The sequence below is a fragment of the Gopherus evgoodei genome, chromosome 13 (assembly GCF_007399415.2).
Source record: "Gopherus evgoodei ecotype Sinaloan lineage chromosome 13, rGopEvg1_v1.p, whole genome shotgun sequence".
In the NCBI taxonomy this organism is placed as follows: Eukaryota; Metazoa; Chordata; order Testudines; family Testudinidae; genus Gopherus; species Gopherus evgoodei.
The window spans coordinates 8126970-8149048 of record NC_044334.1 but is presented as its reverse complement, the minus strand read 5'-3'; the positions used below and the strand labels follow the sequence as shown (position 1 = coordinate 8149048).

General features: G+C 38.2%; 1 protein-coding gene across 11 annotated transcripts in view; it reads left to right on the top strand.

The window, feature by feature from the left end:
• SBNO1 (strawberry notch homolog 1) overlaps positions 1-22079 on the top strand; it is a 43106-nt gene that overhangs the window by 18298 nt on the left and 2729 nt on the right. For all 11 annotated transcript variants that reach the window (XM_030582369.1, XM_030582366.1, XM_030582363.1 and 8 more), the window contains 24 exons: positions 102-235; positions 385-475; positions 2775-2936; positions 3683-3818; positions 3898-4003; positions 5395-5548; positions 6693-6875; positions 7140-7237; positions 7401-7552; positions 7958-8155; positions 8519-8689; positions 8802-8971; positions 10475-10606; positions 14017-14152; positions 14910-15022; positions 15121-15192; positions 15767-15866; positions 16614-16688; positions 17031-17177; positions 17277-17371; positions 17628-17720; positions 18458-18595; positions 19683-19759; positions 20651-20844. In XM_030582369.1, coding sequence (XP_030438229.1) covers positions 102-235; positions 385-475; positions 2775-2936; positions 3683-3818; positions 3898-4003; positions 5395-5548; positions 6693-6875; positions 7140-7237; positions 7401-7552; positions 7958-8155; positions 8519-8689; positions 8802-8971; positions 10475-10606; positions 14017-14152; positions 14910-15022; positions 15121-15192; positions 15767-15866; positions 16614-16688; positions 17031-17177; positions 17277-17371; positions 17628-17720; positions 18458-18595; positions 19683-19759; positions 20651-20844 — 3127 coding nt within the window. The remainder of the gene's footprint in view (positions 1-101; positions 236-384; positions 476-2774; positions 2937-3682; positions 3819-3897; positions 4004-5394; positions 5549-6692; positions 6876-7139; positions 7238-7400; positions 7553-7957; positions 8156-8518; positions 8690-8801; positions 8972-10474; positions 10607-14016; positions 14153-14909; positions 15023-15120; positions 15193-15766; positions 15867-16613; positions 16689-17030; positions 17178-17276; positions 17372-17627; positions 17721-18457; positions 18596-19682; positions 19760-20650; positions 20845-22079) is intronic.

Below are 22079 nucleotides of genomic sequence, written 5' to 3'. Positions count from 1 at the left end.
AGCTTTTGAAAGGGTGGGAGGGATAGCATGGACTCTTCTGCCCCTGCCTGAATCTTTAAATGATCCATTTTTGAAAACTTAAAACATGTTTTCTTTCACAGCAACATGAAACATTCCTGCCTAATGGAGACAGAGCTGGATTCTTGATAGGTGATGGTGCTGGTGTAGGAAAAGGAAGGACCATAGCTGGAATAATCTATGAAAATTACCTGCTGGGTAGAAAAAGAGCTGTATGGTAAATTAACTATTTGTGATAAACATTGTAGTTATTGCAATATTTAAAGTTAGTGTAAGCTTTTTTGGACAAAAGTCTTGGATTATGGCTTTTTTGGTCTTTTGCTCTAATAATTTTACTGATTATATGTTCTTTTGTTTTGTACCTAGGTTTAGTGTGTCAAATGATCTGAAATATGATGCTGAAAGAGACTTGAGAGACATTGGCGCAAAAAATATTTTGGTTCATTCCTTAAACAAGGTGTGGAAACTTTTTTACTATGTACAATTGAGGCAAACCTTTAGGTATGCTCGTGTGATGAGACATGCATGTTACGGTTTAATACTATTCTTAAATTGTATGTTGAAACAAACCAGATTAATGGTGACCAGATACTCAACACAATTAATATTAACAATAAGGGAAAAAGAATGCACTCCAAGGACCTAGGGAATTATAGACCAGTCAGTCTGACTTAAATATCTGGAAGGATACTGGAACAAATGATTAAACAATCAGTTTGTAAGGACCTGGAGGATAATATGGTTGTAAGAAGTAGCCAGCATGGATTTGTCCAGAACAGATCATGCAAAACCAACCTAATTTCCTTTTTTTGACAGGTTTACCAGCTTAGTGGATGGGGTGCAACAGTAGATGTGATATAGCTTGATCTTAGTTATGTTTTTGACACAGTCATAATGTGTCTTTCTCATAAGAAAACAGGGGAAATGTGGTCTAGATGAAATTACTATAAGGTGGGTGCACAACTGGTGGAAAGACCATACTCATAGTAATTGTCAATGTTTCACTGTCAAACTGAGAGGGTATATCTAGTGGAGTCTCTCAGGGTCAATCTCGGGTCTGGTACTGTAGTATTTTATTAGTGACTTAAATAATGCATAGAGAGTATATGTGTATAATTTGCAGATGACTCCGAACTGGGAGGCGTTACAAGCATTTTGGAGAACAGGATTAGAATTCAAAAGAAGCTTGACAAATTGGAGAATTGGTCTGAATTCAACAAGATTAAAATAAATATCAGTGCAAAATACTTCACTTAAGAAGCAAAAATCAAATGCTCAACTACAAAATGGGGGAGTCACTGGCTAAGTGGTAGAACTTCTGAAAAGGATCTGGGGGTTGAAGTGGATCACAAATTAAATGAATCAACAATGTGACTTAACTGCAAAAAAGGCTAATATTCTGGGTTGTATTAACAGGAGTGTTGTAAGTATGCGGTAATTGTCCCACTACTTGGAACTGGTGAGGCCACAGCTGGAGAACTGTGTGCAACTCTGGGTGCTACGTTTTAAGAAAGATGTGGACAAGCTTGGCGAGAGTCCAGAGGAGAACAAAAATACATTTTAGAAAACCTGACCTATAGGAAAGGTTAAAAGAACTGGACTTGTTTAGTCTTGAGAGAAGATGACTGTGGGGGGACTTTGCTAATAATCTCCAAATATGCTAAGGTCATTTATAAAGCAGATGGTGAACAATTGTTCACCGTGTCCACAGAAGCTAGAATGAGAAGTAATGGGCTTAATCTGCAGCAAGGGAGATTTTGGTTAGGCATTAGGAAAACCTTTTAAACTTTCTAAGCGTAGTTAAACTCTGGAATAGGGTTCCAGGAGAGATTGTGGAATCCTCAACATTGGTGACTTTTTAAAAACAGGGATGGTGTAGGTTTACTTGATCCTGCCTCAGCGCAGGGGGTTGGAGTTGATCACTTCTTGAGGACCCTTCCAGCCCTACATTTTTATAATTCCTAGTGCCATGTAGATGATTTTGTTCAGTTAGTCTCTAAATTTGCAAATAATTAGCCATATATTCCTAACTTCAAGCATAAATAGTGCCCTTAACTTCTGACTAGAAGTCCTTTTAGAGTTGTGCAGGGAATATTGCTTCAAATTATTTTTTTTTTGGTTTGGCATTTTTATTGCTTATTTTTCTTTTAATGATAAATGTCTAGCTGTAAAGCAGATGCCTTGCTGTGGTAAGAGCTAAGTACTGTTACTGGTTATATTCACTGTCTGACTTGAAATGATTTTGCTTCCTCTTTTTAAAGTCTGTTGGACCAGTGACTTTAGGAAACAGATGAATAAATCGTTGATTTTTAGAGTGTTAAGACAATTCACTTTTAGTAGCTCCTGTAAATAAATTTGATCTCTTGGCTAAATGCTGTATTCAGCTTAAAAGGGGGGAAAAAAAAAATTCTGAGCAGCTTCTGACTCGTGATAACACATCTTATCTCTACACTAGGGAAAACCCTTAAATTAGGGGCCTAAACTGTAAAATCTGCAATCGTGGAAGTTTATACCTTCCATGATGCACTTACAAGAGAACCACCCTACTAGCCTCTTAACCATATTCCTAGATTGCAAATTGGGACCTTATCCTAGAAATTGAAATCACTAGTGACTTCACTGTTGTGTAAGGAATGCCGAATCAGTGTCACTCTTTGAGCATTCACTTGGGTTGTGGGGTATCTCTTCTTGACTAAGATGCGGACAGACCAATTTTTGTAACTTACTAAAATGTAACTTTATCTTTTTTCTTGCAGTTCAAATATGGGAAAATTTCTTCCAAACATAATGGGAGTGTAAAGAAAGGTGTAATTTTTGCCACATACTCTTCTCTTATTGGTGAAAGTCAATCTGGTGGTAAATACAAAACCAGGTTAAAGCAGCTTCTCCACTGGTGTGGTGATGACTTTGATGGAGTTGTATCCTTTCATTTCTTAGTCTGCAAAAGAAATAATTGAACCGTAATATAAAACACACCTCTTTTGGTACAAGACAACTGTGTACATTTTATTTACGGTTATATTTTAGGAAGGATTTTTTTCATTAATTTGAAACGATATAATTTATCAGACACCACAGATGTTTTCTAAATGCTTTATTCAAAACATGTATCACTGTACATGTGACCAACTAGCAGCCTGATTCTGGTCCTATATTGATGTAAATCAGGGATTGACTTCAATAGAGTTAATGAACTCACATTGATGTAAACCAGAATGAGATCAGAATCAAGGTGTTGGTCTTTAAATAGGCAAGTTGAGCCTGGAATATGGTCATGAGAAACCTTACCTCTTGGTTAAATTGTACATAATTTCTTTCCAGTTCTTAGGGCTTTTTCCTGTAAAATCTTTGGAGGAAATGCATAGTACTTCAAGAGAATTCATTCCAAAAATACATGAAAACGTTATGGTAACTGTATATTTGAATAGTTTAAAATTTAATGTCTTATCATTGCCTTAAAAAAAAACACACCACAAACTAAAAACAACCTAGTCAACTTGTTTCTGACTGAAGTCTGTGTAGAACATTTACTAATTAAAACTGACAGCTAATGAAAGTATAGAGTTCACTGCAAAAATCGATGTAAAAAAATCCCTCTCCTTTCTAAAGACCCTGTACTATATTGACGGTGGGATGGCATATTTATTCCTTAATTAATGTTCAGATAGTATTTGATGAATGTCACAAAGCTAAGAATCTGTGTCCTGTTGGTTCTTCAAAACCAACCAAGACCGGCTTAGCTGTATTGGAGCTTCAGAATAAACTTCCAAAGGCTAGAGTTGTTTATGCTAGTGCCACAGGTAAGTACTGCTTAATGCAGACGTTTAGAGAGAACTGACTTTTTATTGGCATTGGTACAGTGTGTGCTATTCCTTTCAGGTGCATCTGAGCCACGAAATATGGCATACATGAACCGTCTGGGAATATGGGGTGAAGGAACCCCATTTAGGGAATTCAGTGACTTTATTCAGGCTGTTGAAAGAAGGTAATGTAATGTCTTAAAGGATTATAGCAAGAACAGCTATAGTTGTGGCTGCATTGTGGTCTCCATTTTTCCATTTCAGCCCAGTTTTCAGTCACTTTATAGTTCTCCTGAAACTCTTTCAGGCTTGTTCTGTGTCTAAAAGTGAACCTTTCTTAACTTTTTAGCAAAAAATGAAGTAAATGGAGCTTGGGTAGGGATATACTTCATTTAAAAAAAAATAATTGTATTTAACTTTCTAAAGCACCTCAGTTTCGGGTAGTATGGTTTTAAATTAGAGAAGTGCAGTTGGGTGTTGTAGTGAAATCTGTTTGACTTAATTGATCCTCATGAAAAATATATAATGCACACGCTCAATGCACTTCGTACAGGATAGATTTAGCTACAAAGTAAAAAGTGTAGTGAAGGGGCAAACGATTCTGGAGGTCTGGTGCGTGGTTTGTAAGGTCAGCAGAAGTCCTGCTTCTCAGGGCTTTCAGGTGGTCCTTAGTCAGTTAGTTCTAGATTATGGAATTTACACTGTTTCTCATTTAATGAAAACCAGAATACCTTTTAAAGGAAATGGGCGCTTCCTTGCCTAGAACTCCCAAATAAAAAAAACAAACCTGGGAAGTGCCATACAAAACAATGCAAGTGTAACATTCTCTAACAATTTAATTCCCATTCCCATGGTTATAATATTTGAAAAATATTACATTTCATACGTTTTTTCTGAATCTTAGATCCTCTTGTGTATCATCTTGTATTGTGTATGACAGTGTTCACCAGTCATATGAAAAGTACAAAATAGACTATACTAGTACAAACATACTATGTATTAAATATGCAAGAAAAGAGTGATACTAAATATATAGGCCTAAGTTTTCAGCTAAATTAACTTCATAGTTGACTGCCTTATCCCCTGCCTGCACCTAAGGCCATGCTTATGGTTGAGAAGAATTTATAATATCTGGCTGCTTAAGAGCCAAATCTGGCTCTTATGCTAGGGTAAATGAGTAACTGAATTAGCAGAAAATGTACTCATTTAACACACTCTGGAGAAATGCATATAAAAAAATCTGTCATACACTAATTTCATGCCAAAGTTAGTTAAATATAAAAATGGAAAAAAAAATACAAGATGGCTACCCATGCATGTGTTAGGTCATTCAAAAGGTAAGCTGTGTGAGAATTATCTAAACAGTCATGTTGAGGGGCATATTCACAAGAGGGCAGAGTTAATGGTTGTGCATGCAACCTGATCTCTAATACTTTCTGATTTGTGTTTAATCATACAACTCTAATGCTCGCATACATTGGTTGTATGGAATAAATATTAATTTCTTAGTTTTCATAGTGTACTTAAATATGTATTTACTTCTAAACTACTTTGTGTTTTTTTTTGTTTTATTCAGAGGTGTGGGTGCCATGGAAATAGTTGCTATGGATATGAAACTGAGAGGAATGTACATAGCAAGACAGTTAAGCTTTTCAGGTGTGACCTTCAAAATTGAAGAAGTTTTACTTTCACAGAACTACATTAAAATGTATAATAAATCTGTGAAACTGGTAAGAATTTATTCAGTTTTTAGATCTTCATGACAATTTGAACTGGTAGAGGCTGAGAACTTAATGGATGGAGATCATTTGCTGTCAGATTATATGTCTTGATTATATACAGCATATGCTGCTGTTATAGGAGAAGAATAAAGTCCATTAGCTTCGCTTTTAGTATGAAGGTTCCATTACATATGGCTTTTTCTTGGAGAAGGGAGCTGCTCCTACTCTGGAATATAAAAGTTTAAAAGAATTTAATTCAGAAACATTTTTAAATGAGTTATTACAAAATCACAGCAGAGTTCAAGCTTTATACTACATTACTTATTCCCAATCTTGTGCATAACAAGTCTGAATGACTTATCACTATAAAAATTCAGACTTCTTAATCTTCAGAAGGAATTCTCATATAAAATTGTGTGAACTTCTTATGAAAATTTAGTTCAAATTGAGTTAAATTGTAATAAATGAAATAACTCATAATTTTAATGAGCCATCTTTACAAACAAGGAAGTTGCAGTTAGTTTCTATAATTCACTTAACTTTTGGCTATTGCAATGGTCATTTCTGGTTACTTGGTTCATATACACTAATGCAATTTTTCTACATAGAAAAACTGTAGAAATGAGTACCTTATACTGAATAATTGGATGGAACATAGTGTACATAATTGCATAAATTATTGTGTACATAAAAATGCCAAGATCTATGTTGAGATATTATTATTATTGTTATATTTAAATTTGTAATGAAGGCATGTTTAATGCTTTCTGAGGTCTATCTTATCTTGGGCCAACCTTCTTGGTAAGTCAAAAGTTCACAGCATTAATTCTGCTGCACAAAACTATCCTGATTAGAACAGTCGCTTTTTATAGTTTGTCCCTAGTTTCTGGCAGGCAGGCAGTTTGTTTTCAGAACAGTGTCTCTTTAGATCACTCACATGAAACATTTTGCTATATACTTATTTGGTGTTGGATCTTCTATCAGAGGACCATTTGTTATTGTGCACTCTCTTGTCCACCATTGCTTTTCAATTCTAATAGTGCTATAAAAGACTACACATTTCTTTCTTTACCTGTTCTGTATCAAGTGACAGTAGAATGTATCCGTCTACTTTGAAAGGTGTGATATGTAAGACTTTTGATTTTTTCTTCAGTGGGTGAATGCCAGAGAGAAATTTCAACAAGCAGCTGATCTTATTGATGCAGAGCAACGCATGAAAAAGTCTATGTGGGGTCAGTTTTGGTCAGCCCACCAGAGATTTTTCAAGTACCTCTGCATAGCATCCAAAGTCAAAAGGGTGGTCCAGCTAGCTAGAGAAGAAATCAAGAATGGGAAAGTAAGTTGTTTAAGTCTGGTAGTAGTTCAGAATGTCTTGGAAACCTCTCTAAGTGTAGTACCATCCAAATTACTTGTTCAGATGGCTTTGTTTCTAGTACTAGTGTGTTTTGAAGGTGTGTGGTGACATGCTTTTCAGCTTTCTGAGATTGTTCTTGGTTGTGAATCCCTGTTTGTCTAACTTACGAGAAGTAAAAATACATGGTTTTTTTTAAATCAGAATCTCAGGGCTTTGTGTTAATTGTATTTTTCCCCCCCTTTACAGTGTGTTGTTATTGGACTACAGTCCACAGGAGAAGCAAGAACGTTAGAAGCCTTAGAGGAGGGTGGTGGTGAATTGAATGACTTTGTTTCCACAGCAAAGTAAGTCTTCCTTTTTTGCTGCTGTATCAATGTGTCTGAGTGAATTTTAGTGCCAAAGAATGGGGGAAAACTGAAAAGTTGCTGTATAACTATCCACCCCCCCTCCCCAGATGAAAATTGGGCAGAGCAACATTCTTTCTTAATTTTGTTTTTCCTTACACAGAGGAGTACTCCAGTCTCTCATTGAGAAGCACTTCCCAGCTCCTGACAGGAAGAAGCTTTTTAGTTTGCTGGGAATAGATCTAACTGCTCAAAGTAATAACAACTCGCCTAGGGACAGTCCTTGCAAGGAGAATAAAATAAAGAAACGGAAAGGTAAAGTGTAAGCTGCTATTTTTTATGTATTTGTTATACTATTGAAGTAATGGCAGCACTTGGAGAATTGCACAGAATAAGATTCTTTGTAGAATAATCTTTTTGTGGGTGGCAAATGGAAACGATTGGGACAGCTAATGGAATCTGGTTATTGGAGGACCAAATCTTGCACCTTCCATCTGTTTGATAGTATAGATATGCAGGAAAGTTGCACCCTTTGTGATTCACCAAAAAATTTAAAGATTTAAACTGTTAAATTAATGTACTTTGTTACAATTCACCCAAAAGCCCCATTACAGTACTGAGGCTCCATTTTTTCTTAGTCAGTGCAGAGGTATGAAAACAGACTGTGGAAAAATAGACTACAGATCTCTAAATTCATGTTCTTATTTTGGGGGAAAATAGGTGAGGAAATAACTAGAGAAACCAAGAAAGCTCGTAAAACAAGTGGCCTCGCTGGGAGCAGTTCCGATGAGAGCGAAAGCGAGTCTGATGCCTCAGACAACGAAGAAAGTGACAACGAGAGCTCTAAGTTTTTGAGTTCTGGAGATGATGATGACTTCAACCCATTCAGAGATGAATCTAGTGAGGATGATGAAGATGGTAAGATAATGTGAATACTCTTCATTAAGAATTTAGCTGTATTTCTAAATATTACATGTCATATATAGCTTTATTTAACACTTCAGTATGAGACAAAATAGATGGCATTTGTTATAAATGTATAATATGAAGAAGTAGGTCCTGAAATTAAACAGTTCTAAAACTGTCATTTTACCCTAAGTGTTTTTCCTATGATACGTCAAATACAGCTATCTTTTTAAAGTATTTTTTTAACTGCTTTTATGACCTAGAATTTAACTAACTAGAAGATACGTAGAATTTGTCACTGTACTTAGGAAAGTTAATTTGTTTGAAAATGGGGAAGTGTCTTGACTATTTACGTAATATTTTCTTTAACTTCAGACCCCTGGTTAATCAGAAAAGACCATAAGAAAAATAAAGACAAGAAAAAGAAGAAAAGTATAGACCCAGATTCCATTCAGAGTGCCTTATTAGCTTCTGGTCTTGGATCAAAACGACCTAGCAGTTTTTCTTCCGTTCCTGTTACCACTGCTTCTAGTACAAATACATCAGGTATCAATGAGTTTTGGAATTATTTGGAGTCTCTCTACTTTTTCCCCAACAATTGCAAAACATTTTAAAAAGCTTAAATTCTTAAGGAATTGTTTTTGTCTATAAATTTCAGCTAACAGTAATACCAACAGCAGCTTTGTAACAAGTCAAGATGCTGTTGAAAGAGCCCAGCAGATGAAAAAAGAATTGCTTGATAAACTGGAAAAACTAGCTGAAGACCTTCCTCCTAATACTTTGGATGAACTTATAGATGAACTTGGTGGTCCTGAGAATGTGGCTGAGGTAGGTCCAGTGTGACTATTGCAAGTGAAGAATTTGCTGTTTCCCTCCATCTCACTCAATGTTTACATGTATTTTAGAAATCTGATTGTGGTATTACTATTTTTCAAGATGTGTAGTGATGTGAGCTGCATATTAGAGGATTAAGCTGGTAAGTTAATTAGTCTTGCAGGTCCTTATAACTCCCAAAATGTAAAGACTGGTGCAGAGAAGGGATCTGAATATATGAGGACTGAGTTAAAACTCTGATTTTATTTTTCTGTTTAAAATTGTTGTTAGTAGGAGTTTCCTCATTGGGTGAGAAATGCTGGCTTCTGTCTGTCTTTGTACTGTTTCTTAATTTCCTGAGTAGTTAGCTAAAGTTGATATACTGTGTGTAGCAACACATATGACTGTGCTATTCTCTTTTTAACTGCAAGTTTCTCTCCCAAAATCCAGGCAGGGAGGACCCAGAGTGGAGTTGAGGACCAGGGAGGGCATGTATATGAAGCGTCACATAAAGGGCAACATTTTTACCCACTAGTACTAAGAAAATTTCTCCTGTAGGTTACCTGTCTGTCCAGCAGAAACAGTCTTTGTTCCCTTAGTTCAGAAGAGACCTTGTTAGTTTCAGTGAAGTTCTTTGGAGTTCTAGTTCCTTTCTTCAGTGCTCTTAAATTCCTCCCCTTACAGGCATCATTTCTGTGGTGTTCCTAGCTGCTGATCCAGAGAGCACAGTGTCAAGCTATGATCCTTCACAACTTTCCATACTTCCATTTACTAAATATTACGGCTTGTCTACACGAACAATTAGATCACGGCAAGCTGGTGTGTGAATCTACCTTGCACTACTAGCCAGTCGCAGTCTAGCTGTCCACGGACAACACACATCAGCAGGGTGTTTTGTTAACATGTTTTGAGCTAGTTCTGTTTCAAAGGGGACTAATCCACATCAAAGCACTCTGTTAACATGCTTAGTCCTGCCATGAGTGCAGTTGGACTGGACTAGATGACCTCTTGAGGTCCCTTCCGGTCCTATGATTCTGTGATTCTATGCATCAAGAGGGTGCATGCAGACCGTGGCAGGCTGTTGCAGGGAAAATTCACACTGCAGTTTGCTACTGCCTAATTGTTTGTGTAGACAAGGTCTTAGAATTACAAGTTCCATGACTTAACTAAAGTAACAGTTAAATTCTCTAGGTACTAATGATGCCGCCATTATTAGACAATAAAAAACACTAAGATTGGTAATCCTCCATCCCTTCCACATAACCCCTGCTTTATTGAGTTACCCTTTTGATTCTCAAGGTTATTCCCAAATAGGTGTGTTGTACACTGCTCAGTATTGCATCAGTCAGGCAGCTTCAGTTATAAAATGTATCTTGGTCTTTGGATACTTGCAGTGAGTTGTTTTGCTGTCCTCTAAGGATAGTGTGTGAATAAATAGCACTGATGTTTGAAGTAATTTCATGTTCTGTCATTTCAGCACCTTTATGATAAGGTTAAAAATATTCCTTTATTTTAAAGATGACAGGCCGCAAAGGGAGAGTTGTAAGCAATGATGATGGCAGCATATCTTATGAGTCAAGGTCTGAACTTGATGTACCTGTTGAAATTCTAAATATCACAGAAAAGCAGAGATTCATGGATGGAGACAAGGTAAACTACTTCTGTGTAACTTCAAGGAATTGTTTTATGTTGGAGAAATTATAGCAGGTCTATCCATAAGCTGTCGGCTCTAGACTATTAATGTGTCGTTCCAACCACAGTCTTAGCAGCACAAGTATAATAAAAAATTAACTGATCCACAGAATCGTATACCCATTTTGTTTCTAAAAGCTCTGTCAAATACACAACTTTTATGGAATGCCCTGAAGGTCAACAGGCTTTTTCAGCTGGGAATGGGAATTTAACCTGTAGCTTTAATAATTCCTTTCTGTTTAAAAGGGGAGACTCAAATTCAAGTTGAAATTTTAGAAGTGTCAATCTTCTGATACAGCACTCATTTAAAAAAAAAATCCAAGGCTTTAGCTTCTCGGCTGCTTATAAATACCTCATCTGGAATACTAGGCAGTACTTGACCCCTTCCATTTCAAAAATGATTTTGCAGTGATAGAGGTATACAGGGAAATCCATGAATGATTTGTCATGGGAAAAATTCACGAAGAAAGGCTGAAAAGATTTTGAAAAAACTGAGATTATATACCTTAAAAAGGAGACTGATAAGAGACATAATTAAAGTGTGAAATAATGGTATAGAGCAGAGAGAGAGAGCTTATGTTATAGTAGAAGAACAAGGGGACATTAATGAAATGTGGTTAATTCAAAACTGATAAGGAAATACTTTTTTACACACTGTAATGTGGCTGGAATTCATTCCCACAGGATGTTGTTGAAACCAAAAGCTTAGCAACATTCAAATAGGGATTGGATATTTTTATGGATAACAAGAATATCTAGAAATGTTATAGTTAATACTAAGATATTTTGGAAAGGATATAAAAACAAGTATCCTGTATCTACCAATGGTGATGTTTCTTGTACCTTCCTCTGAAGTATCTGGTACTGCCCACTGTCAAAGACTGGATGGACCACAAGTCTGACTCAATATAGCAATTCCTATGAGAGCAACACCATTAGACATACTCCGGCCTGTCCTACTTTCCTTTTCTCTCTGTTCACCCATCTGCCTGTTCTGTTATCAGTTTCAGTTTTTCTGGTAGTACTGGTAAAACTTGTAGAACAGGGATGGGCAAACTTTTTGGCCCGAGGGACACATCTGGGTATGGAAATTACGGTGGGCCATGAATGTTCATGAAATTGGGGGTTGGGGTGAGGGCTCTTGGGTGGGGCTGGGGTGCAGGAGGGTTCTTGGAGCTGGGACCGAGGGGTTCGGAGGGCAGAAGGGGGTTGGGGCTGGGGATCAGGGGTGCAGGCTCCAGGTAGTGCTCCCAGAAGCAGCGACGTGTCCCCTGCTCTGGTCTCCTAAGTGGAGGCGCAGCCAGGCAGCTCTGCGCACTGCCCTGTCCGCAGGCACCACCCCTGTGGCTCCCATTGGCTGCAGTTATCGGCCAATGGGAGCTGTGGGGATGGCACTTGGGGCAGGGGCAGTGTGTGGAGCCCCCTGACTGCCACTGTGTGTCGGATCCAGAGAGGGAACATACCGCTGCTTCCAGGAGCCGCGCAGAGCGGGGCAAGCCCCCAACCCCGGCAGGAGCTCAAGGGACTGATTAAAATGTTTGGAGGGCCAGATGTGGCCGCTGAACTGTAGTTTTCCCACCCCTGTTATAGAAGTTGTGGAGGCCTGAGTGATGTAGCTGACCTTCAACTAAACAAGGAAATAGTTATTGGACTGGCTGCACCTCTGACCCCTTGCTGAGTTCATTGAGTGCACCCGCTTATGTTTCAGGCCTAATGACCTCACCCCTCCTGCGATGGAATCATGCAACTCTCTAGGTCTTAGACTGGGTTCTGCGCTGCAGGACACTGGCTCAACCATACTTACCCCCAACAGATCCAGCTGGGTTCATGTACCTGCAGTTCTTGCCTCTGAGAGCTTCTGACCAATGCATTAGTGACTCAAAACAGCCTTTTTAAATCAAAGTATTTTAACAGTAGGAACAAAACAAGAGAAAAGAGGCTTTAAAACTAACATTCCAGGTGTCTGTCTGTCATAGCTAAAGGTTTACCAGCTTCCTGGAAGCTTAGGAAGGCCTAACTTCTTCAGACCCACGGGCTGATGTCTGTCCTCCCATGAATAGCTGGCAACTACTGTTTCCACACTAGATTGAGCAACTTTAACTGTTGTTAGTAGGTCTTTTACAGTGCTGTAGCCATGTTGGTCCCAGGATATGAGAGACAAGGTAGTTGAGGCAATATATTTTATTGGACCAACTTCTGTTGATGGAAGGTACAAGCTTTCAGACTACACAGAATTCTTGAGGTCTGAGGAAAACGCCCCCAGACCTGAAGAACTCTATATAATTCGAAAGCTTGTACCTTCCATAAACCGAAGTAGGTCCAATAAAATTTCTTACCTGCCTTGTCTCTCTGATGGACCTTTTTGGTTCCCAGCTTTTGCAAAACAAGCTGTGAACTTGGCTGGAGCCAATGAAGTAAGATCTTCCCATTTAATAGCTCAGGCATTGTCTTTTGATTCTCCTCAAAGTGTTTGGCTGGAGGTGTCTCATGTGGAGTCACTGTCTTGCCTTCCTGCTTGTTTTTCCAACAGCCTGCTAGTAAACTAAATCAATGTATTCATACAGTAAATGTTCTAATTAATGGTCTCATACAATATTCAGCAGCTAGAGCTGCTCTATATTGCTTATACCCACAATCCTGTGAGATGCACACAGACCAACTTGAGAAATCATGTTTTTCCATCTGAAAGTTTTACACTGACTACTGCTAAAAGTAACCCCTCAGACTACGGAGAGCCTATTTTTTTAGCTTGGTGGTTATCTTACTACACTACCCTCACTAAATTGCTTGAGTGAGTTGTAACTTCACTTTGTTGGAGTTTTGTTACAAGTTGCATGTAAATATTTAAATTTTTTATCCTATTTTATAAATATTTGAGTATTTTCATGTGAGGATCAAATGCCAAAATGGTTTTGTACTTGGCTATCAAGGTACCCTTATCCAGTCATCAGCCGTATAATTTATATTGCTTGTGGTCAGCTGCCACCTTAGTTGCTATAGGAGTTTTTCTCCATTTCTTTCATGGGGGGCTGGCCTACATCACAGGAGCCTCTCCTCTGCCATGGCAGGACTGGATGCAGATCTCTGCTGTCCTCCAACTGCAAGAGGGAGTTGCTGGGGAAGTAAAGTGATAACCCCTTTTGCTCTCTCAAGGGCTGTGTGCCTCTGTAGCATTTGTTTAGCCTAAATGCAAGAAGATTGAAGCTGATTCTCCTCCTCCCCTCACTCCCCATGTGACAAGTACCAAAGCTAGTGGTGTAGCTCCAGTCACATAGCAATTGGCAATTCCAAAATCAGCTGTTTTTTTACAGATCTAGAAACTAAGGTTTGGTCTCAAATTCACTGCTAATTTTTCTTCTATGTAAAAGAACATTGCCATCATCTCAGAAGCTGCCAGCTCAGGTATTTCATTACAAGCTGACCGTAGAGCTAAAAATCAGAGGCGGAGAGTGCACATGACTTTGGAGTTACCATGGAGTGCAGATAGAGCAATACAGCAATTTGGTGAGTTAACGGCTGTTTTTTTTAATTCATCAAGTTCAGAAATAATCTTCTTCACTGGGCATGTTGATGGTTAGTTTTGGTATAATATGGAGTATTCTGTTAGGTGCTGTGAGTTCTCTCTCTGATTCTGGTGAATAAAAGGGTGGTGTATACAGAGATTTTAAATGTTAGAATTAGTTGGTTTGCATGTTCTGTGCATCTTCATGAAGTAATCAGAAATTTGGAGTGTTGCATTTGGTAATGTTCATCTGCACATAGTTTTACATTAGTATTTTACAGCAAAAGCAACAATTTTTCTAAATGTTGTCTTGCTAGTGGAGCAGGAGGATTGCTAAGTTTAGTTATATTTAAGCGCCACCCCTCTGCCCATCCCATATAAGGCCAACTGCGTATGCCCCTCAGTAGAATTTTTACCTGTAGGCATAGTGTAAAAAGCTTAAGCAAAATTGGTAGTATACCTTGTTTCATAGTATGTGCATCCGCAAACATTCCTCCTTTGTGCATAGCAGTTACTTGTTTCTCTTTACAGGATTTATCTAAAACTGGTGTATAAATAGGATGTTTTTCTGCATTTTTTTAGTCCCTGTCACATTGACTCTGCTTAAAAATGTATTAAGTTTGTGTGTGGCAAAAGTATCAGTGTCTCCCAATTGCTTGTTTATGATTCTGGAGGAGACTTTGTTCTACTTTCCCATCAAATGTTCTGTGGAGCTCCTGGTTGATTTTTGTAACACGTTTCTCACCTTCAAATACACAGGAAGAACTCACAGATCAAACCAAGTTACTGCACCAGAGTATGTTTTCCTAATTTCCGAATTGGCAGGAGAGCAAAGATTTGCATCTATAGTTGCCAAAAGACTAGAGAGCTTGGTAAGACTGTTACAGCTCAGTTAAACCAGTGTACGTAGTTTATTTTTGAGTACAGATATCTTTTGTATGTTTTAATTACAAAGGTATTGTCTTGACAGGGAGCTCTCACTCACGGTGACAGAAGAGCAACAGAAACTCGAGATCTTAGCAGGTTCAACTTTGACAACAAGGTGACATCTCCTTTGTGTGTGGTTGTTTTTTTGGTTTGTTTGTTTTAAATAAAAACAGATTGCAACAATACTTATACTAGGCAAAATTAAAAGCTACCTGTGGCTGTGGAGGAATCCCCTCTCATTCTTCTTTTTCAAACTGTTGTATTTTGCTGCTTTCTCTGCCTGCTGTTTGGGGCGGGAATGTTGTACTCTGCTTGTAAAGTTCCATGTAAAATTACAGCATATATAGATGACTTAGTCTACCAGGTAAAGTTCCATGTTTTAACCCTAAGCAGTTTGCTGTCTTTCAGTCAATATGTTGAGCATCCTGAACCTTGGGAAATGAGCATGTTAAGGAGAAATTAACAGACTGGGCTATTACCATACAATACATTTTGTTAAACTGAGAAATTCATTAACATTTTCCCATTTTCTTCTTCCATGCTCTAATTTAGTTGTTTGTAATTTGGATTGTGAATGGAAAAACTATATTTAACCCATGGTGTATATCAGCATGCATACTATGATTCTGAGGCTTAAACCATATGCAATTTTTTTTCAGTACTGTAACTTATTTTTTTTCTTAATACAGTATGGCAGAAATGCTTTGGAGATAGTTATGAAATCCATTGTGAATTTAGATTCCCCAATGGTGTCCCCACCTGCTGACTATCCTGGAGAATTTTTTAAAGGTAATTGTAATTCACTGTTTTCTAACCGCTAGTTTTTGGTCACCCTTTCTCAAAAACACCTTATTTCTGTTTTTCTAAATGGTAGTGAGTTACGTTTAAATGTAAAGAATTATTCTTGATATCAAGTGGCTTAATTCTGTTTATATTGCCAGTACAATTCTTCTAATTTGTTTAACTTGTGAATTTTATATACTAGTTCGTAGCCCAAACATGAGATCTATTCCCCCATGGTAAATGCAGCTGAATATAATTCCCATAAAAATGTTTAAGGGAAAATATATGGTTATTGTATGCATAGGAAAATTTGGAATTAAATTCTCTTTAAATTCTGTTTTCATATGGGTACCAATTTCAGGGAATGCTACAGTCTTGTGTAGTTAGTACTGTGGTTAAATAGCCATATCTGCAACTGTTTATAAACCTTGCCTGGTTGTCACTCTTTTTTAAACGCTTATTTTGCTCTTCTGTTGATCAGAAATGTAGTAGTAATGGTGTTTCGACTGGATCAGAAACTAAGGCTTTGTATCGTGACTTCCTAGCATATGGATCAGTCACAAATTATATAAATAATGGGGTGTGCAAAGATTTGGAATTGGATTTTGGGGGCAGGAGTGGGGATTATCTGCTGCTCCAGAGGTAACACAAATATTGCTTTCCTAGCTATTTTCATTTTCTTGGCAATGGTATGCTTATTCAGAGGACAGAACAAAGATGGGCTTCAGTCCTTGTAACTTTTTCTTCCCCCAGATGTCCGGCAAGGATTAATAGGTGTGGGCCTAATAAATGTAGAAGACCGATCAGGAATTCTGACACTTGATAAAGGTATTGCTTTTGGTGTATCTGTCAGTGTGATAGCTGATGTATAATTATTTTGTCAAATCAGAAATCACTTTTGTGATTATAAAACCACAGACCTGGCAGTGAAATTTGGGGGCAAATGTGGCACCTGAAACTTTTTTCTTTTAACTTCAAATCTAAACATAAATGAATCTCTTTAGGAAATGTATGCTTTTATTTCAAAACTACATGTTTTGCTTTGATCGTTTGAGAAGTTTGATTTTTAGTTAATTTTTAAAACGTTTGAATTCTAGTTTAGGACTTCACTTGTACCAGTATTCTCTCTCCCAAACTGTGCACTTTATACATCATATGCGATTCTTTTAGATTACAACAATATAGGAAAATTCCTGAATAGAATTCTGGGTATGGAAGTGCATCAGCAGAATGCCTTGTTCCAGTATTTCTCGGATACTTTAAATGCAGTTATACAAAATGCTAAAAAGAATGGAAGATATGACATGGGTATTTTAGGTAAGTAAATCAAATTTCTTATTTTTTTTTTCTGCTCTTTAATCTCTGCTTCTTTTACATAAATACTTCTGTTTGTTCTTGGTTTTTTTTTTCTTTAAGATCTTGGGTCTGGAGATGAGAAGGTCAGAAAGGCAGATACTAAGAAGTTTTTAACTCCAGGATACTCTACCTCTGGACATGTAGAATTATACACAGTAAGTTAATTTAATGTTTCTTCAAACTGCCATAACTGTAGTTGCCCTTGAAAATCCTTAATTTAAAACTTCAGTTCTTATATTGAGACTTGGCATCCCAATATGGAGGTTTGTAAACCTGTTACTGAAAGAATTAAGTTCCTTGTCGTCTTGTAAAGAGCACTGTTAACTGTTTTGATTTAATTGTTTGTATGTAATCTCAGTAATTGTTCCAAAATGTAGTGTTTAAACATCCTTGTTTTAATATCTCTTCTAGATCAGTGTAGAAAGAGGAATGTCTTGGGAAGAAGCAACTAAGATTTGGGCTGAGCAAACTGGACCAGATGATGGATTTTATTTATCTTCGCAAGTGAGAATCTACTATTAAAATGTTCTTTTCATATTTCACAGATGCATTTTTTAACTGAACAATTTTAGGGCTGCCCCAATAAACTTCACTAACTTGATTTCTTTCACATTCAGTGTGTAAAGTGAATATATTCAGAACTTTCAAATTTTAATTTATTTTCAATCCTGTACAATCACTTATTTTTTTATTTAGTTTAGCAAAATGCTTTCAAATTTTTATAAATGAGCAAATTCATGTAACTTTTTAAATCCTGAAGCGCTGATGACAAAACACTACTTTTAAGACATTCAGGACAGGTATCCAGTATAACCATACACTTAGTGTTAAGTTTTATTCATCTTAAAATGTGTATGATCATGCTACATGCAAGGAAAACAGTGTATAATCTCAGACATTGGGGTGTGGATTATGGTCATCATGACACACCTCTTGGAAGCCAGTGCCACTATCTTTCACCTCGTGCCAATCTAACGTTAAGGCATGTCATTACTAGAGCACAGTACACACCTTGTTACGTCATTGGTTAATTCTGTACTCTTTTTAGTTGTAGACCAATAGGTATATAACTATCCACATGTATTACAATTTATTCTGAAGTATACTTGGTGAAATGATTCATTATAATTAGAATCTGGATAGACATTCAACACATCTACTTCTGTCCACATTTATTGCACGCACAATTATTTGGGAAAGACACTGCCCATGTTTAAACTTACAAAATCATTTTTTTTCAGATAAGAAATAATAAGAAAACTGCCATCTTGGTAAAGGAAGTGAATCCCAAAAAGAAGCTTTTCTTAGTATACAGACCAAACACTGGGAAACAACTCAAATTGGAAACATATGCAGACCTGAAAAAGAAATATAAGAAGGTGACCTTTTAAATCAACATTACTTAAAATGTAGTTTCTTTGTGGTAAAAGACAATGCAGGATTTTTCAAAACCCATGTCTTTCCATATACAGTATGGTGACAAGTTATAGAAATACACCTGTACCCTGATATAACGCTGTCCTCGGGAGCCAAAAAATCTTACCGCGTTATAGGTGAAACCGCGTTATATCGAACTTGCTTGGATCTGCCGGAGCGCACAGCCACGCCCCCTCCCTCCTGGAGCACTGCTTTACCGCGTTATAGCTGAATTTGTGTTATATCGGATCGCATTATATCAGGGTACAGGTGTACTTAACCAATGTGGTAAACTTTGTCCAATACAAGCCTATAGTTATCTTTATCCAGAAAGATCTCTAGGGCTTTGCAAGCCTGCCTAAACAAATAATGTTTTGTATCTGCAAAAACTTACCAAAAGATCAGTCATTCCATTAAGACTTTCCATAACCTAGAAGCAACTTTCCAAACATCAGCTAGGGAGAAGGTTCAACTGCAATTAAACTTACAGAAGATGCTTTATCCCCAAGATGTTTGAACACTAGGTACAATATACTCTAACCATACACAATTCTGAACTTTAGAAACAGTATCAGGGAAACAGTCAAAAGTGCTGAAATTAATCTGTTCATTTGTCCCTAAAGATTGTATCACAGCAACATAATTGCTTTAGTAGCCAATGCTTTCGTAGGCAAGTTAAGAACTTACACTATGCTTGTGAGAATAAGTGAACGAAGCACAATGAAGTGTGGTGATGTCTTTTGAGCTTGTCGCTGTATAAACGAGGTTCTTGGATCTGACATCTCAGTGAGATTCTACTATACCTAAACCTTTATTGACATCCTTAGCAGGATTTCCACTTTTTTAGCATGGATATACTAAAATGCTTGCCAAGCAATATAACTTGGATTGTTCATATTTAGTACTTTAAAAAAAAAAAAATCAAAACAAAACCATAGGTGTATCAGTGTTATCTGTTGCCCCATTGCTACAAGCAAAATACGATGTGCTGTTCTGTAGTTTTCAGAAGCCACGTTTATATTTTAATACAACTTTTAATTGGCTTTTCAGGTACCTTCTGAAGATGCTCTACCACATTGGCTAGAGCAGTACAATTCATCGGCAGATACCTGTACCCACGCTTATTGGTTAGTATTTATATGTATATAAACAGGTTTTCTACCAAGGTGTTCAACTAAATCTGTTACTTTACCACTTGGACTGTTCACTTTGAGACTCCTTCAGAAATTACATGAAGTGACTAATATTGGTTCTTAGAATTGTTATGAAGATATGGATGAAAAGTTGATTAAACAAACAGCCGACTCCTGGTCCAAGTGATAATCTGCAACTTCTTACCTTACAAGAGAGATGAAACTAGGAACTTGTTTTCAGACTTCACTTTTTAGTTCAGAGTGGGCATAATGAAGAACTTTTGTAATAACCCAGAGGGACTAAAGGTATCTCATGCTTTGGTAAACATGTTGAGATGTATTGGATATAACTAACTTGAAAAAGTGTAAACTCGGTAACGTTAGCTAGATTCAGAGTTGAGATGGTTGAAGTAAAGAACATTAGTTTTAATGCTGATTCTCCTAGCAGGATGCTGTTAAACCCTCAACATCTGGTGCCTTAACTTCTCAGTGCTAACCACTGATGAACAATGTCAGTGTTAGTATCCTAACATCTGAATTTGTTCACAGAGCATTTAACCTCTTGCTATTTTTAATGGACATTATTGGTCAGAGCCTCAGCTGGTGTAAATTAGTGTAGCTCTATTGACTTTAATGCAGCCATGTCAGTTTGCGCCTGCTGAGGGTCTAGCCCGAGATGTACTAATGGCTTTTAAAGTCGTGAAAAACTGTTTTGTGAAGTAGTTTTATCCATGTCCCCATCTCACTATCCAGCTTGACTATCTTAACTTTCTCATCCTTTAGTGTTTGTTTACACAAGTAAAGATTTTTAATTAAAAAAAGTTCATTTGAATTGTAAAATACTCCCCCTTTTTCTTTAATATGTTGAACTAATTCCTCCTCTAGGAGAGGCAATTGTAAGAAAGCGAGCCTTGGCTTAGTTTGTGAAGTGGGCCTCCGCTGTCGAACCTACTTCGTCTTGTGTGGTTCAGTACTAAGTGTCTGGACAAAAGTGGAAGGAGTTCTAGCCTCTGTGAGTGGTACAAATGTGAAAATGCAAATCGTTCGGCTAAGGGCAGAGGATGGACAGAGGATTGTAGGTATGCAAGTTTGTCCATTATTTTAATTTGTCTGCTGGACCACATAGCAGTCAGTTAAACTCAGTGTATAGACTGAAGAGTTATCTTCTGAGTTTGTGTAGGAGGGATACAGATACACAGAGAATAGACCTTTGTGCCTTACTGTAAATATTATGACTTTTGTATTATGAGTTGTTTGCATGAGGTTAAGGGGGAGGAACTATTCTGTGAAAAATTCCACCGGCTAGAGCTGAAGAGCAAAAAAAATTTATATATAGTGGGTGTGAAATCACTTCAGCCTAAGCAGCAAGCTCATTGTCATAAACGTAAGAGTCGTTGTACCCCTACACTACTGGACCAAAGTGTTGCACTTCCCCCTCCTGTTTATCACATGATGCATATCCACCTCTGCCCCAATACACCTGTGGTTCTCTCTGCCACCCGCTAGGGTTAGACTTCACATCTTTTCCACCCAGCTATCTTTAAACCCAGAATCCCTCAACTTTTCAGCCTTGAAGAGGGGTGGCAAACCCTTTTCAGCCACTAAAATACTCACTCTGCAGTATTTGTGAGCTATTAAAGCCATGGCTGAAAAGTATGAGTGGAGCCCGTAGGCCTTAGCATGGGGGTGGGCATACTTTTTGGTCTGAGGACCACATTTGAGTGTGGAAATTGTATGGCAGGCCATGAATGCTCATGAAATTGGAGATGTGGGCTCTGGGGTGGGGCCAGAAATGAAGAGTTCAGGGTGCTGGAAGGGGCTGAGGCAGGGGCTTGGGATGTGGGAGGGGGTGAGAGCTCAAGATGGAGGTGTGGGCTCTGGGGTGTGGCCAGGAATAAAGGATTTGGAGTGCAGGAGGGAGCTGCAGGCTGGGGTTGGAGCAGAGGGGTTCAGAGTATGGAAGGGGGCTATAGGCTGAGGCAGGATGTTGAGGTGTGGGAGGGGGTACGGGCTCTGGGCTGGGGGTGCAGGTTCCAGAGGAGGGCCAGAAATGAGTTCAGTGTGTGGGAGGGGGCTCTGGGCTGGGGCAGGGCGTTGGGGTGTGGGAGGGGGTGAGGGCTCCAGCTGGGGGTGCAGGCTCTGGGGTGGGGCTGTGGATGAGAGGCTTGGGGTGCAGGAGGGTGCCCCAGGCTGGGATTGAGGGGGATCAGGGCTGGGGCAGGGGGTAGGGGTGTGGGAGGGAGGTGAGGGGTACAGGCCCCGGGTGGTGCTTGCTTCAAGCAGCTCCCAGTAGCAGCAGCATGTCCTCCTCTCT